The sequence below is a fragment of the Aphelocoma coerulescens genome, chromosome 6 (assembly GCF_041296385.1).
Source record: "Aphelocoma coerulescens isolate FSJ_1873_10779 chromosome 6, UR_Acoe_1.0, whole genome shotgun sequence".
Classification (NCBI taxonomy): domain Eukaryota; kingdom Metazoa; phylum Chordata; class Aves; order Passeriformes; family Corvidae; genus Aphelocoma; species Aphelocoma coerulescens.
In genome coordinates this window covers 34,912,444-34,928,647 of record NC_091020.1, presented here as the reverse complement: position 1 = coordinate 34,928,647, position 16,204 = coordinate 34,912,444, and the positions used below count along the sequence as shown (strand labels likewise).

The window sequence follows — 16,204 nt, the reverse complement described above, 5'->3', positions numbered from 1 at the left end:
ATCTACAGATTCATGGAAAAACCCCACATTTTCCACTTCATCAGGAAGGAAGTGGCATAGGGAGCTGACTGATCCCTCTGTCAGGTTATTGCCATGGATAAACAAACAGAGGAAAACCATCACAGGCTTCAAAAGTTATTAATGGGAGAGAAGGGGCAGAGGTCAGGGCTTTATTGCCAATTCCAACTTCTTCACCTTATGAAAGGCAGATTTAATTAAATGTATGTAATTTAAATATATCTTTTTAAAATAGCCCAATGCTAAGATTAAACTTACAAAAAAAAGTTCCTGTGTTCTCCTGAGTCACGATTGCTCCTTATCTTCTTGAACTCACAGTAAATCTTGGGAACTCTTTTTAAAGACACTTCAGTGAAAGTAGAACTTCCCAAATCATGTAGAAGGCTAAAAATATTTCAGCAAGGTCCCTCAAAGTCTAAAGTGTCTGTGAGAAAAGTACTTTTCCCACAGATAAATTCACAATATTTATAATCTAGAACTGCTTCACATTTACTTCTAAACAGCACAGGTGTGAGACACCACATCAGGTCCTCAAATAAAGTAGAAATGTTCCTGTGGAAGGGGAAAAATCATGGAATGGGTTGGGTTGGGAGGGATTTTAAAGCTCATTCTGCCATGGAAAGGGACACCTTCCACTACCCCAGGGTGCTCCAAGCCCCATCCAACCCAGCCTTGGACATTCCAGGGATGGAAAAATCCTCTATCTTAGATCTGGATTCTGGTGCTTTGACACTTTGGAAAATTTCGTTAGGCAGCTTTGAGGGCCTTTAATACCTAAAAAGGTTTGGATGTGGGTTTGAATAACCACAAGGAATAGTTCCCCACTTGCACAGGACTCACTCTTCTTAAAATAAAGAGAACTAAATTAAAAATAAATCAAATAAATCAAACTCATGATCTAGCTTACCAAGCAAACTTGACTTTCCATTAGAAACCCTAATACATCTTCCCAATTCTCCGTTTCACACTGATGGGCTTGGCTAAGCAGAAGCCATGTGAAATAGGTGTTATTAAAATGCCATATGCAGCATCAGATGGTATTGCCTTACACAGTTCAGTTTCTGAGCTCTGGAGGAAAAGAAATGGTAATTCTATGCAAAAGAAGCTGTGACTCACCAGCATGCTGCTTTTGCAATTATCAAATTCCCCATTTTTATTTACACGGGTTTGAGTGCTCTTAGATACTTTAAAAACTTCCTGATTAAAGAAAGACCAGAAGCAAAACAAATTTCAGGGATTTGTGTACAAAGAAATAGAGAGAATTGATACCTTGAGGAGTGGCAAAGGAGCTCAATGTTAAAAGCAGGGATTTCACATTCAGGAAATGATGGGATGCATGGATACTTCCTCCAATTTGTAAAATACACCCCAAAAACTTTAAACTTCCCTCAAAGAATCAAAGAGGTGTGATTTTATACACCCCTCATACACACATATCATGTGGCTGTACATAAAACTGAAGACTGCAACAGACTTTTTTAATCTTGTACTTAATAACTTTATAAGTGTAATTAATGCAGCATTTCTTCTATATTTTTTTTGCTTAATCCCAATTATTTCAGTTTGCAAGCACCTTCGCCTTTCAGAGTGTAAAATCTGAGATGAAAATACAGCACAAACCAGTTTACATCCTGGAGTCACATCTTTTCAATAAAAGATACATGATTAAATGAAGGAAAGTCAGACTAAGCATTAACTTCAACACTTCCTGATGCCAAACTTAGGATAACTGTGTGCCAAGACATGCTTACAAAGTTGAAAGGCAAAAAAACCCCCACAAACAAATCAAGAAGTTCCCAAACAAGCTGTGGGTTTGGTTTTGTTCTATTTCTTTCATAAAAATGAGAATTCATAACCCCAGGGAAGTCATGAGGCCCAGAGCAGTGCTGGGCACTGGGGAGGCACCTCCAGTCCTGGGGGCAGTTTTGGGTCACAAAAGAAAGGACATGGAGGGGCTGGAGCATGTCCAGGGAAGGGAATGGAGGTGGGAAGGGGCTGGAGAATTCCTGAGGGAGCTGGGAAGGGGCTCAGGCTGGAGCAAAGGAGGCTCAGGGGGGACCTTGTGGCTCTGCACAAGTCCCTGACAGGAGGGGGCAGCCGGGGGGGTCGGGCTCTGCTCCCAGGGAACAGGGACAGGAGGAGAGGGAACGGCCTCAGGCTGGGCCAGGGGAGGTCAGGGTGGACACCAGGAAGAATTCCTTCATGGAAAGGGCTGTTAAACACTGGAAGGGGATGCCCAAGGTGGTGATGGAGTCCCCATCCCTCAAGGTGTCCAAGGAATGACTGGAGGTGGCACTTTTCGATATGGTTGAGTTGGCAGGGTGGGATTCAGTTGGAAGTTGGACTTGATGGTTTCGGAGGTCTTTTCCAACCTTAATGATTCCATTTTGAAGCCAATTCCATATCCCTAGTGAACTGGTTTGCAGCTCGTGGCCACAGTGTCACTTTGTCCCCCATGCCCCAGCACAACAGAGGCCTGTTAAACGCGGTGCCCTCCGAACACAAACGTGACAGGGCTGGGCTGAAAACAAAAATTAACAACTAAAGCTGCCTCCTTGCCTTGTACTGATCACAGTGAAAAGAAAAGAGGTCACATCAATTCAGCTGAAGCTGGTTAAAAGTGTGTTTTTAGGTTATCCTGCACATCAGCACTGTCAGCACGATGAGCAGACGCCTGGCTGGGCTTTGGCAGAGCCGCCCCTTGTCTTGCTGAGCAAAGTGACTCCTGCACCTCCGAGAGATCAGTGAACATCAGCCAGGTAGCACAGCAGTAATCAAAATAATCCACTCATAAATCCTAAATCCATGACACACGCAGATACTGATAATCATGGGGCGCAGCAAATGGTACTGGGAAAATCCTGAAGAAGCTGAAGGAAAAGGAACCCCCAGCAGTGAAACAGGAATTTTGCCTGCAGACAAAGCTCTCAGGGCTGCTACGGCCCCTCCTGAAAACACAGAGCCCACAAGAGGTGGTTGGTTTGGAACATGAAGGTTTTCCTCTGCAAGCCAAGCTGACAGCAAACATATGCTCAAGTGCTGCTGCAGCAGACAGCGAAGCCCGGCTACTTTGCAGTAATAAATATTAAATAACTACATATGTTACATAAATATTTTTAAATCATATTACCAGAACAAATGTATCAAATAATATTTAATAGCATAATATTGTTAAATAATAAAAAAATAAATAAATAATGAATAATTATTCTGCTTTTTTATTTCAATTGTGCACAGACTGGGTTAGATTAAGTGTTCACATCAATGAGCATCACACGGATATCACAGCTGCCTTTCTGAAGGAGAAAAACGCTGTACAAGGTTATCATCATGAATAAACCACCTGAAAGGTCCATATTCCCTAACTTACAATGCCAAGGTTTTTTCTGACCCCACAGAGTGAGAGCACATGCAAATGAAAGGTTCTGCTTGCTCCAGACCTTGTTTGTACCATTTCAACACATCTGGTACATTCCTGTACATGACATTCCCCTTCTCATCCCAAATTCACCCATCAGCTGCAAACCTTGCTGCTCTACAGCTGAATACACTCAATTATTGCTGCAGCTTGACCTGGGAAACAGGAGTGGCTTTCCTTTATGTTCCTGCTCCATTCCAGCCCAGACTCAGCTGGGGCTGATGTTTGATCCCCTCATTTCTGTTCTATCAGTCTGGGCCCTACCAACCAGTCCAGCAACCTCAAACCATTCTGAACAATTTTACCTGGAGAAAACGAGCAAAATTCCTTAAAAACAGGAAAGATTTGTGGATGAGCCATAATACAGCACAGCCAAGGAAAAGCTTCAGCCCAGTCACAGAATGGTTTGGGCAGGAAGGGACCGTAAATACCATCCAGTGTACTCCTGTTGCAGTTCAGAGAGAAGAGAATTCATCAGGGAAAATATTCAGCTGCTTATCATGAGTGATGGTTTCTCATTTCAACTCAGACTTTGTCACCTGGCCAGTGATCCTCAAAAAGCTGACACTTAGAGAAAGAAACATCACAGTTTTGGGATGGGAAGAAGCATTCACCAGAATAGCTCTAAGAGCTCAAAAACGCTGTATTTTCCATTTATGTGAAAAAAAGAAGTGAAAAAGAAATCTCCTCAGAACAGCGTGACCCTGCTGGAGAAAAGGGCTGCTGTGTTTTCCCACCGGTGCCTGGAACAGACAAAAGTGGAAGCTGGTGACTAAAGGAACAGCTAAAAATACCCCAAGCAGTCTGGAGCTGAGAGTTGTGTGCCCTCACCGCAATTAGCAAATTGCATATTCAGTTTCACTGACACTAATGAGTGCAACCGAGTTCATCTACACCTCAATTAACTTCAAGAGACGCTTCTTTTCCACAAATAATGGCACTTGCTCCTTGCTTTTGCACTGTCCCTCTTTCTGCCTGACCCCTCGGGCAGTAAATCACTGCCTCATTTGCTGCAAATACCGTTTGGAGGGATTAAGTGGGTGAAAGAGAAGAGAAAAATGCACTTCCAACACAGGCAGGAAGGGAGAAGGAAACGGAAACTCCTGCACTGGATGGAAGCGGATGGATGCCAGCAGGTTTTGGGGATACAGCTGTAGTTGAGTGTATTTAAGGAAAATCTGGAAGTTTCATTGAAGGAAAAGTCCAGCACAGGGAACAAGGCACCTCTGGTACTTCTCTGGGACCTTTCCAGGTCTGACCACCACGTTGTATCAGAGGTCAAAAATCTGCTTTCAGCTCAAGTGGGAAGAGAAATCCCAGCCTGTACAAGAGTTCCCCACAGCAGGATTAGCAGGTGGGGCCAGGAGGCTGCAGTTTGCCGCTGCTTATGCTGAACAAAGTCCTCGTAGATCCTCCTCTACTTCTCCCCTTGAAGGAGACAAGAAAGAGGTTGGTAGGGGCTGGACTTCAAACAAAAAAAAATGGCAATGCAGTGTTTAATCAGCAGATAATTTTAAGCATTACACTTAAAGCAATGAAGTAAAGGTTGAAGCATCATTCAGAGAGGAGGAAGAGGAAATGGATTTTTGGTACCTGGGAAAATAAAATGAGAGATAAATCAAGAGATGAGGCGATTTCAACCCCAAACCACCAGTGAGGATGGTACTGAGGAAGGATTGCCTGGATACCCATGGGAGCAGCAGGCTGGGGGAGAACACAGGGATGGGTCCCAACCCAGCCACCACCAGACCTCACTGTTGGATTTGCTCTTTATCCCATCTGCTCCTAACACACAATCACAGAATCATGGAATGTTTGGGTTGGAAACGACCTTAAAGTCCATCCAGTGCCACCCCTGCTATGGAAGGGACACCTTCCACTATCCCAGGCTGCTCCCAGCCCCAATGTCCAGCCTGGCCTTGGACACTGCCAGGGATCCAGGGGCAGCCCCAGCTGCTCTGGGCACCCTGTGCCAGGGCCTGCCCAGCCTCACAATCAACCTTCCCTTCTGTTCAGATGCTGACAGCACTAATTACCAGAGAAGTGTGCAAACAGATGCTAATTTGAAGCAGTACCACTCAGGAGAAGCCGTTTGGCAAGAGGCAGGGGCTGATGGAAAATCCAGCTATTGATTTTCCTATCGGCTGCTGTCATCGCTGCTGCTGCCTACAAATAAACAATCCAGAGAATATTTGCTTTCCAATGACAGCTGGTGTCAGCATCAGTATGCATTTGCTGTCAAGCTTCCTGCAGAATAAACTGATATTTTGCTATTTAATGTGTTTCAAAATCATCAGTGCAATTCCTGATGGCATTGTTGTATCAAATGTACGTGTATCCTAAAGCCCTGGCAAAGCACTGAGCATCCACAGCCAGTTCCCATTGAAATCCTTAAAAACTCTTCTCAAGACATGGCATTAAAAATGATTGCTCCTTTTGAACATATTTATTAAGGAAGAGAAGAAAACTCTATGTGAATAGCAGCACAATAATCACAGCAATAATACAGAAACATCCTCTTGGGAAATATTTAGCACAAGTGAGTTTTGAGTGATGCTCAGGGTATTTACAGCTCCCAAAAACCTAATTTTAGACTTGTAAGGGATTTCTATAATTATTGATGTCTCCTCCTTACTTTGCAAGTTGGATTTTTGCATAAAGGGTTGGGGTTTTTTTGAGGACAGAAATAAAAAAAGGCAGAGTGTTTTCCCAGCAGTCCTTGACAGCTGCCTCTAAGGCACCATAAAACACAGAGGACAGTCCCATCTGGAACCTCCTTGGACTGAAACTCATAACAAAGCTGTGGATTTGACCATTACAGTTAGAGATGCTGAAGTTCCATCCGAAAATGGTTTTGGGTGGAAAATACCCCTTGGTGAAGTGTGGCTTGTAACCATGGGAATAATTCTTTGGACTGAGCTGCATCCTGGACCTAAGATCAAAGAGAATTATATTTCTATTTTGGAAATAAGAAGTGGCTTAAAAATAAAATAGAAATGCAGCATTTATGCAGGACACAGAGTCCCAAATGTGCAGGTTTTATTTTCCTAAACAAACCAGCAGCTGAGCCAGGGCAGAACCCACAGGCTGGACCAGCCTGGCAGCCACACGTCCTGCCTTGGCTCCTTCCGTGCCGAGCACCAGCAGCATGCACTGAAATCCTGGCCTTGGAAAGGTCCTCCTGTTGTAAAACCAGTTGTTTTGTGAGAGAGTGGATTCTCACTTTTTTGTTTTTAATTAAAAATGAGCCTTTTATCTCGCCCACTGTTTACTATGGCGTCCTCTGATGACAGAGAGCTGGCAGGGCTCTGCCTCTGCCCGGACCATCTGTCTGTGCTTACTGGGACCTGCTGGTGGCCCCAGCGCCACTGAAGAGGCACAAACACCCGGGGCCTGTGCTCCAGACAGGGCTGGCGGCCACTCAGGCCCTGATGTGGCATTTGGGTCACTCATTTCACATCACACATTGAGGACAAAACACCAGCAGGGGGACAAGGGGATGACAGGTGAAAAGCACATTTCACACCGCAGCAGAGCCAAGGCATCACGGGGATCCTGGGAATGGCTCTGTGCCCTGCCAAGGCATTCCAGGGACTCTGAGGTGTCCCCAGACACAGCACACACTAACACAGTCGCTGATCCAGCCAACGCTTGCACAGAGCTTGGCTGCTCCCAGCCTTTCTCCAGGGAATATCACACAGAGAGGAAATCCTTCCCTGGGAGGGTGGGCAGGCCCTGGCACAGGGTGCCCAGAGCAGCTGGGGCTGCCCCTGGATCCCTGGCAGTGCCCAAGGCCAGGCTGGAGCAACCTGGGGTAGTGGAAGATGTCCCTGCCCATGGCTGGAGATGGAACTGGGTGATCTTTAAGGTCCCTTCCAACCAAAACCACACAGGAAGACTCTGAAATGCCTTAAATGACACTTTAAGCCCCAGAGGATACGAAACCAAAGCAGTCAACCTGACTTCCTTTGAACAACCTTTTCAGATGGACAGGTTTACAACAGCATCACCAAAACCTCCAGCAGGGTCATTTATAAACACAACCCCCCCAATATTTTCACTTCTGCTTGTTTTCCATTTTCATCTCATGATTTGAGTAATTGCTTCCCACACTGTAACAAATGAATTGCTCTAAAACAAGGAAACTTTCAAAGCAAGTCTCTCTGTATTTCTTGAAAGATACTTGAAACTATATCTCGAGTATCCTTCCAGCTCTGTGTGTTTCCTTTTCCACAGATCTTGGGGATTTTTCCCCTGCTACATTCTGGCCCACAATCACTCAAAGCACAAATACATCCCCACACTTTTAAGCCCAAACCACAGTCCCAGTTTCATAGAGAAAAGTCACACACATTTCAAAGTAAAAAAATACAGGCCCAGGAGACTAAGGAAGGAGATCCTCCAAATTATATTTTCCCCCAATTATTCATATTTTGCTGTTCCACAGTCCTCCTCTAATATTTTTATTTTTTATTTAATATTCCTGGAGATCCTATTCCAAATCAATCAGCTGACAGTTTATAAAGGTAATTTTGGTTAATTTTCAGTCCTTCAACCTAACTAGCTGAGCTACGTTTCACCAAGGCCACACATTAGACATTCTTTTTATTTTCCTTTTATTTACCTCCTTTCCAACTGGTGCAGAGATGCCCAAGAGCTGCTGCCCCACAGGACCCATTTTTTCAGATCAGCTGAATTTGCTGCCTGTCAGACTCGTCTTGAGGATAGATCAGCCAAAAAAAACGGGAGAGCTTTTTATAGAATGAATTCAGATTGCGTAGTCCCACCCTGAGAATGGAAAACTGACTGCTGAATATTTTGCTTGTGGCTTAAACATGCGATAAAAGCTCATCCCACGGATTCAGTGGAATAACCTGACAGGCTCTGGCCATGCTGTAACACCAAAATTTTCCTCCTGTGACTGGAAAATAAACGTTCAGGCTGATCAATGACTGGCTGAAGCTGCAATAAAGTGAAATCCCTCTTTTATTCACTAGAGGATCTGGCCACGTACTTGCATCCCAGGAAATATCAGAGAAAATCTACTTGGGGTATAGTTAAATAAAATATTCCATGGACAGCCCTCAGCCTCATCACACCCTGCTTGCAAAGACTGGGGAAGGATGGAAGGGGAAGTCACAGGAATTTTTTTTTCCTGCAATTTTCCCTCTTCCCTACAGAGGGAATCAGAAGAATCCCACACCAGCTGCCATGGGAAAACCTAGGCTGGGAAACTGAAGCTCAGCTCCTTTCCCCCCCTCCAAAACCTGGTTTGGACACACTGTTTGCAGGAGATTAAATCCAAATCTCATCTCCACATCTTCATGTGTGCAGACAAACATCAAGAACAGAAATTCTGTGTTTGGAAAAGACAACCAAAGCAGAGCAGCACATCCCCCCAGAAAAAAAAAGCAACCAAGTTTTTATCTCCCAGACAGAATAACTTTAATTACATTATATTTTCAGGCTCTGGAGAACTATTTCCAGGCATTTGAAAGGACCAAGATCACGCTCTGAGAGATGGCAAAGCTCATTTAAAGCCTACTGGATGTACAAAAGCAAGGAAATCACATCCTGGGAAGCCAGAGCAACTCATCTGGAGGAGGGTGGTGGGAAAAGGAGGGGTGAGAGGTCACCCCTGTGCTTTGTGGGTGTAACAACCACAAGGCTTTTTCCTTAGGCAGTTGCTAATTGTGGAAAAATTGGAAAAATGGCAGATAAATGTGATGTCTCAGGAAGATTTTTGAACTCAAAGCCTCAGTAGATGGAAGAGCTGAACTGATTTGTTGGCCAGAAATTGTCCTGGCAGCTGCAAACCCACGCACTGGTAGCTCTGATTTTGTGAGCTCCAAGTCAATCTCTTCCCATCAAGAGAGGAAAATGAGGATAATTTGCTCACACAGCTCTGAGCACGCTGTGTCTGGCAGAACTGTCCGCTCCAGTGAGGATTATCCCAGAGATCTCCATCTCAGGAGGCACTGTGGGCTGCTCACACACTTTTCCACAGAAAAAAAAGAAAATTAAAAAAAAAAATCTATAAAAATGTACATCTGCAGGGAGAGAAACAGAAAGGAGCTGCATTTCCTACCAGCTCTGCAGTCTGTGCCTGAAACTCATCCCTTCCTTGCCCATCAGGCAGGGAACGCCTGCCCTGGGGCACACGGATTTGGTGGCTGGGATCTGCTTTTCCAGCTGAAGGCATTATTTTCCAAGGCAGCTGCCTCAAACAGCTGATCTCAGCCTGAGCAGAAGCAGCACCCGAGCAGCTCTGAACAAAAATCACATCCCTAATTTTATTTATTTATACTTAAGTAGGAGGCTCAGGGGGCAACTTCTCATCCCACAACTCCCTGACAGGAGCCAGGTGAGGGTCAGCTCTGCATCCCAGGACAGGATGAGGGAATGGCCTCAAGCTGTGCCAGGGGAGGTTTAAATTGGATATTAGGGAAAATTTCCTCATGGAAAGGGCTGTCCAGCCCTGACACAGAGTCCTGAGGCAGTGCTGGAGTCCTCATCCCTGGAGGGATCTGTGGATGTGGCACCTGGGGACATGGGGCAGTGCTGTGGGAATGGCTGGACTCGATCTTACAGTTCTCTCCCAACCTTAACAAGTCTAGGATTCTGAAAGATTCCAATTGTACCTAGTCCCTTTCCTGCAAGGCCAAAAAAGAATCACACTCACATTGCTGAAAAATAAACTGGACCAAATAATGGGATTGTATCTCATTTCTGGCTGATTTTGCACGGATTTCACTGTTGTAGCTTTCTGGCCATATTGCAGAACGAAGCTGCATAAAGAGAGAGATAGGTATGTATATGTATGTGTATATATGTACATATATATATTTAAAGTATGTATTTCTGGAGAGCAAAAAGTCAAGTCCAATTATCCCCAAAATTCATGGTCACTAAACTCAGGTCAATGCTAAGTCAATCCTAGTCTGCAAAAAAGCATTTTGAAATAAGAACAAACCCCAAACCCACACAAAATGGAACCACACTGGCTCCCAAGGGACCTTCTGTTCACAGGTCAGGTACAAACCATAAAGTGCTTTTGTAGAGGTGAAATTAAATCATAAACATCCTATGAAATGAACCCCACAATGTCTGAACAGAAGCTTTCCAGCCAACAGAAAATCCTGAGAGATACTTCAAAATTTATTTCACAGAAAAATCTTTAGTGTTACCATGCACTGGTCCTGGAAATGTTCCTTTGCCTCTCGCACACCCAGAGCTCTGATTCTTTCAGGGAACCAACTAAAGGCATTAACTAAAAATAAAAAGCAAACGAGATCAGCTTAAATAGCTTCCTTAAAAAACATATCCTATTTCCCAGCATGCTAATTAATAGAACAGAACAGATATTCTGATATCATGATTAAGAACAGTTCATTTTGAGCATCTTTCTCACCAGCAGATCAAGGCAATTAACTGGTAATTTGCTCACTAAATGACTTCCCAAGATGTGCTACCAAGATATGGCAAAGCCCTTTTTAAAGTGCCTTTGAGCCAGCAGAAGATGGACCTGCAGGGATTATTTTTATAAACAATATACAACTCGATTCTTCAGTAGTAAAGCAAAACTTCTGCTTCAGGAGTAAGGACAAAAAAAAGAATTAATTTATGTGGAACAGCAAGACACTGGGGGGTTTTCTCCTTATTTCCCAAACTGTAACCACTATAAATGGTGCTGTGATGGAGGACACATCCAAAATATCATTTTTAGAAAATATAAAACTGAAGTTCTTGACTTCTTGGTATTTTAACCATGGGACACGGGTGGAGAGCTGAGAGCAGATACATCCCTTTTCCTGCCCTTTAATCTTTCTGCCCCAACACTCACTGGTTTTCACAGTGGTGCTTCACAAGGAGCTGTGCTGGCTCCTGGACAACAGAAATAAAAGAAATGCCACCCTTCAGGGGGCTGGGAAAAGGATAAACAGGGAGGTTTAAAGACACTCAGTTTGGTCCAAGTGACCATTCCTGATGAGATTCCAGGGAAGGATCTCACCCCACACAATCCCAAGCAACGCAAACTGGTGAAATTGAGGAGGATGCCACAGAACTGGTCACAGAATCACAGAATGAACAAGGCTGGAAAAGACCTTTGAGATCATCAAGCCCAGCCTAAGCTCAGCAGATTTGAGAAGAATTTGCTGGCTCTGAACAGGATCTCTGCCCATCCCTCCTGAACCTCCAGAACCCCAAACCCTGTGCAAAGTGCAGGCACAGCTCAGAGCCAGGAGGGCCCCAGGCGGGGCTGTCAGACCAGCAGGGGATTTCTGACCCAAATGCTGAGGTTTTGGTGCTCAGCTGAACCACATCCTGCACCCAGGGGAGGTGGCTGATGCTGAGAGCTGTGGCTGAGCCCACGGTGTCCCCACACCTCCCTGCACTGGCACAGAAACATTTCCCTAAGTATTGCCCAAAAGAGGCCAGAGGAGCTTTTCCAGTGATTCATCCATCAGCATTCCTAAGCCAGCAGGATTCCCCCAGCAAAGCAGAATTTGAAATTAATCTGCATAACTTTCTGTGCAGCTTCCCAACCTTTTCCTTCTAGGAGGATCCAACCCTCAAGATATTTTCTGTCAGTACCTGATACCTGCAGAGGTTTCTGTTCTGCAAAGGGGAACCCTTCCCTGCTCCAACAAAAAGATCTGAACAAAATCATTACACACACAGCTTTTACCTGAGATTTAATTGGTGAATGCTCAGCCAAATGCACCACTAAACCCACAAAAGTGGGTATTTTAAGACATAACTGTACTGACTTGACCAAAATGGAGTTTTTTCTTTAAATTCCTAAACTATGGACTGTAGAGATGCTTTTACTTCACTCAGTCTATGGATCAGATTTCCATTACAGGAAAACAACCCTTGTCATGTTTAAACTGAGCTCTCCCTTCGCCCTACAGTCTAAGCACTGATAATTTAAACATTACATAAATGTAAAATTTTACTTTCCTCTGAATCAACAGAATTGGTTGGATTTCCCATTCTGCACCAGCAAGGGTAAAACAGAAGCATAAAAGCACAGCTACTTCATGAGAATTAACTGAAAGTATAATCCAGTGACCGACTGTAAGCACAGGATGTTTTAAGGCACTGAACTCCCCCAGAACAGCACAAACCCTGCTGTGAGCAGCCCCACTATTCTGCCAATACAGCCTCTGAGCAGAAATGCCAAACATTTGCTTAGAATAATGATAATTATTAAAAACAATGCACAAAGTACGCAGATTGATGGCAAGAAGTGTCAGGGCCTCCAGCATTTTGGAGTAACGCTGTATGTGCCCAAGTGCAGCTGGAGTTGCACACAGATGAGTTCCCTTCCTAAGTCATTCCTGATGACTCTTTTTTGTCCTTAATTCACAATTAGCAGTAACAAGTCACTTCATTTCATGTAGAGCTTCCTGGAGAGGATTTTAGGTGAACTGAAGTGCTCTGTGAGACAGAATAAGAGAGGCTGAGAAGAGTCTTTGGGATCATCCTGCCCACCCTCCTGCTGGAAGCAGGGCTGAGCTCCAGGCTGAGGGATGTGTGCTGGGGGTTCTGAGGAGAGGATGCTGCAGCCCCCAGGCTCCTGCACACCACCCTCCCAGGGAATTTTCTTCCCTCCATAAATCCTGTTGCAATGTGCCCTCACAGAACCAGTTTTTTGTTCTGCACTTTGGGCTAGAGCTCAGTTTGGTGTTCTCCATGACTTTCCTCCCCAGCTCAGCCCCCACCCTTCTCCTCCAGGTTGTATTTCACATCCTCACGCCCTTGGATTTGGCTCTGGTCAGCCCCAGGAGGCTTTTGGATGTCCCTGTGCAGAGCATCCCTGCCCTCCAGCACAGCAACTGCTCCCAAAGCGGAGCCATCTGCCAGCGAGCTGAGCGAGCACTCCGGCCCCTCAGCCGAAGGTGCTGCTCGGGCAGCTGGGCTCAACAGCATCCGCTGGAAAAGGATGTGCAAAGACCTCCACTCTCGTGTTTGTCTGGATTAAATGAGGAGCAGCTGCTGGGCAAATCTGGCTGCAGAGTTTGCTCCCTGCTACAGCACAGACATTTCGTCTTGACTGCCCTTGTCAGCAGTGGTAAGATGATGTTATCACACCAAAGTCCTGAATGAGCTCCTGGAAGGTCAGGAACCTGCAGAACCGTGCCAGGTTCCAATATCTACCTCACACAGCTTCCACAGATGTGAACTTGTTTGGTAATTGTCTGCACAACAAAATGAATCATTCTGTAAGGGCCCGGGCCAACGTAAACAGGAAGAAAACACTGTGTTCAGAGGTCAGGCTTTGCATGTTTTCCAGGGTTTTGATGTCCTAAGGATGTTTGTTAGGATGTTTGGGATGCACACAGAATACAAACTCAGGACTGTGTTAACCAACATCCAGCCCTTGTACTGAATCTTCAAAAAGCCCCAAGAGAAATTGCTTCTTGATGAATATAAAAAGCTTTACAAGCCTCAGTTATTCCAGCAGACTGCAATTGCTGATGTTTTGACCATTTGCCTCAAGCACTCGAGGGAGATGAACTTGCAAATGCCACCACACCTCAGGGCAGCAGAAATGCAAACAGCTCAGCCTGGATGCTCCCTGGCAGGAGTGCAATTACATCCCAAACATGCATGAAAAGGGTCCACAGCCTCGCCTCAAAAAATAAAATAAGTAAATGAATGCTTGGATCCAGTTTATTTGTGCCCCCAAAGGTTTTTTTAAGCCCCCTTTTCCATCTGACATTAATTAATTGCTTCTACCAGAAAGGCTGTGCACCCTGCAAGAAACATTCCAAGTGATTTTAAAACTGATCACAGCAAAGCTGAGCTTGGCAATGAGCTCTGGACACCACCTGGGCCAATCTTCTGCGGAAAGCTGGGCCTCAGTGCAGGTTTTCCAGGAAATGTCAAGCAAATTCATCAGTATTTCATGAGTGTGTTTTAGAACAGTAATTATGAAAATTACTTTTGCTCCATGCTCATTAAGGAACTTCCTTTCACGTACGACTGGAATGACAACATTGAGGCACTCGCTGCACCTCCAGCTTCAGATAAACCCACAGAAGAGCTCCTGAGGGCAGCAAGAGGTGAGGCTGCTCCAGACCTGAGCTGGCCAAACCCCTCCTGGGTTATCCTGGGAATCTCCCCTCCATGTCCCTCTCCCTCACCTTCATAACACGTCAGTGCTCCAGGGAACAATGGTCTGGGGAAGCCTGGGAAGGTGTTACCAAGGCTGGATAATTTACAGGAACTTCTCGTGTCCTGAAGCTGCACATCAGGACAGCAGGATCTGACTCATCCATGGGATTTCCATCTGATGCTGACACCACTCCATGGGCAGCAACACAACACAAATCCCATTTTCCTGGAGATCCTAATTCACCCTGATACCACAGGGTGGTAGCACCACGAAAGGGATGGAGAGCAGAGGGTTCTCACACAGCTTTTGGGGTCTCACTCAGCTGCAAACCGTGGTGTTTGATGTTCCTCTAGGAAGCCCATTTCACCCAACCTCCTCAGAGCCAGAACTTGACAAAATCCTCATTTCCAAGAGAATAGCAATTTGTACTGGAGTTCCAACTCCTGTCAGTCATTTCCCAACATCTGGGCTGGGATGAAACAATGGAACACAGAGATGCAACACAGATGGCTTAAAAGTCATTTCGAACACCCAACTGTTGTGGGTTTTCAGCACAAAGGCTTAAAATTGGCTCTTAATAAAGCTGGGTGTGGATGGCTGCTGCCAACTCCATCATCCCAACGACCTCAAATTCCACAAGAATCACCCTGAGCAGCACGTTCCTTGGTCTCAGATGAACACAGCCCTAAACCAGTCACTTATTAATATTTACAGAGCACAGTGGTTCCATAAGATGGTTATAACCATCTTTTTAATTTTTACTCAGGGTAAGAGTCCACTAAAAATAAGAAAAAAAATAAAGGCATGAAAGGCCTGCCCAGCTTTACTTGTACTTTGAATATACAGTTTTCCTACAGCCTAAAGTATTTCTACAAAACAGAAATCCATGGATTCTCAGGCCAAAGTCTGCAAGCAGCTTCTCACTGGAAAAAATCCACTCCAGCCCTGAAGAAAGATCCAGCCATCAGGAATCTGCTCCAGGACAGGACAGAGCAGGGAGAAGAAGGAATACCTGCCCTCAGGAGACACTTTGCTTTATGTGTCTCACTGATGATGTCCCAAACAGCCTCCACCTGATCAGTTTTAGAAGAAAATAACACTGAGACCTCATGGCTTTGATTGTAGAGCAAGAGACGGGCACCGGGTTTGGGAAACAAGGGCGGAAGGAAAACAAACCAACCCAAATGCCTCAAATTGAAACACTCAAGTGCTGCCCCATCCCTGGAAGTGTCCAAGGCCAGGCAGGACAGGGCTTGGAGCAACCTGGGATCATGGAAGGTATCCCTGCCCATGCAAAGATTTGGGATTTCAAAGTTGAATTCCCAAAAACACCCAAAATCTCATGCTCTGCAAGTGCTGAGCACAGCCCTGTGCCCCCTCCAAGGATCCGAGCAACTTCTGTGAACTCTTCATGAGCAGCTCCTCCGTAGGAGCAAACACTGCTGCATTCATTTAGGGAACAAAAAGAGTATTATGGGAAAATATGCTGCTCACAGTTCTGGTGTGACATCCTCAAAAAGGGCATTCTGCTTCCCCAAATTCGAACAGGGAAATTTTGGACGCTCTGTAAGCAAGCAAAAGCTTCAGGTTTTCTTCTCTGAGAGCAGAAGACCCATTTTTTCAAGACTGTATTAGGAAATAAC

The 16,204-nt window shown here is 45.1% G+C and overlaps 1 protein-coding gene across 11 annotated transcripts in view; it reads right to left on the bottom strand.

Moving 5' to 3' along the window:
- PTPRE (protein tyrosine phosphatase receptor type E) overlaps positions 1-16,204 on the bottom strand; it is an 87,100-nt gene that overhangs the window by 50,483 nt on the left and 20,413 nt on the right. For 2 of the 11 annotated variants that reach the window (XM_069020270.1, XM_069020271.1), the window contains exon 2: positions 10,624-10,706. The exons of 8 other annotated variants lie outside the window; for them this stretch is intronic. In XM_069020270.1, coding sequence (XP_068876371.1) covers positions 10,624-10,703 — 80 coding nt within the window. In that variant the 5' untranslated portion in view covers positions 10,704-10,706. Of the gene's footprint in view, positions 1-8,060; positions 8,142-10,623; positions 10,707-16,204 lie in introns of those variants that run through there. One more of the 11 variants, XM_069020278.1, reaches the window with a different exon arrangement.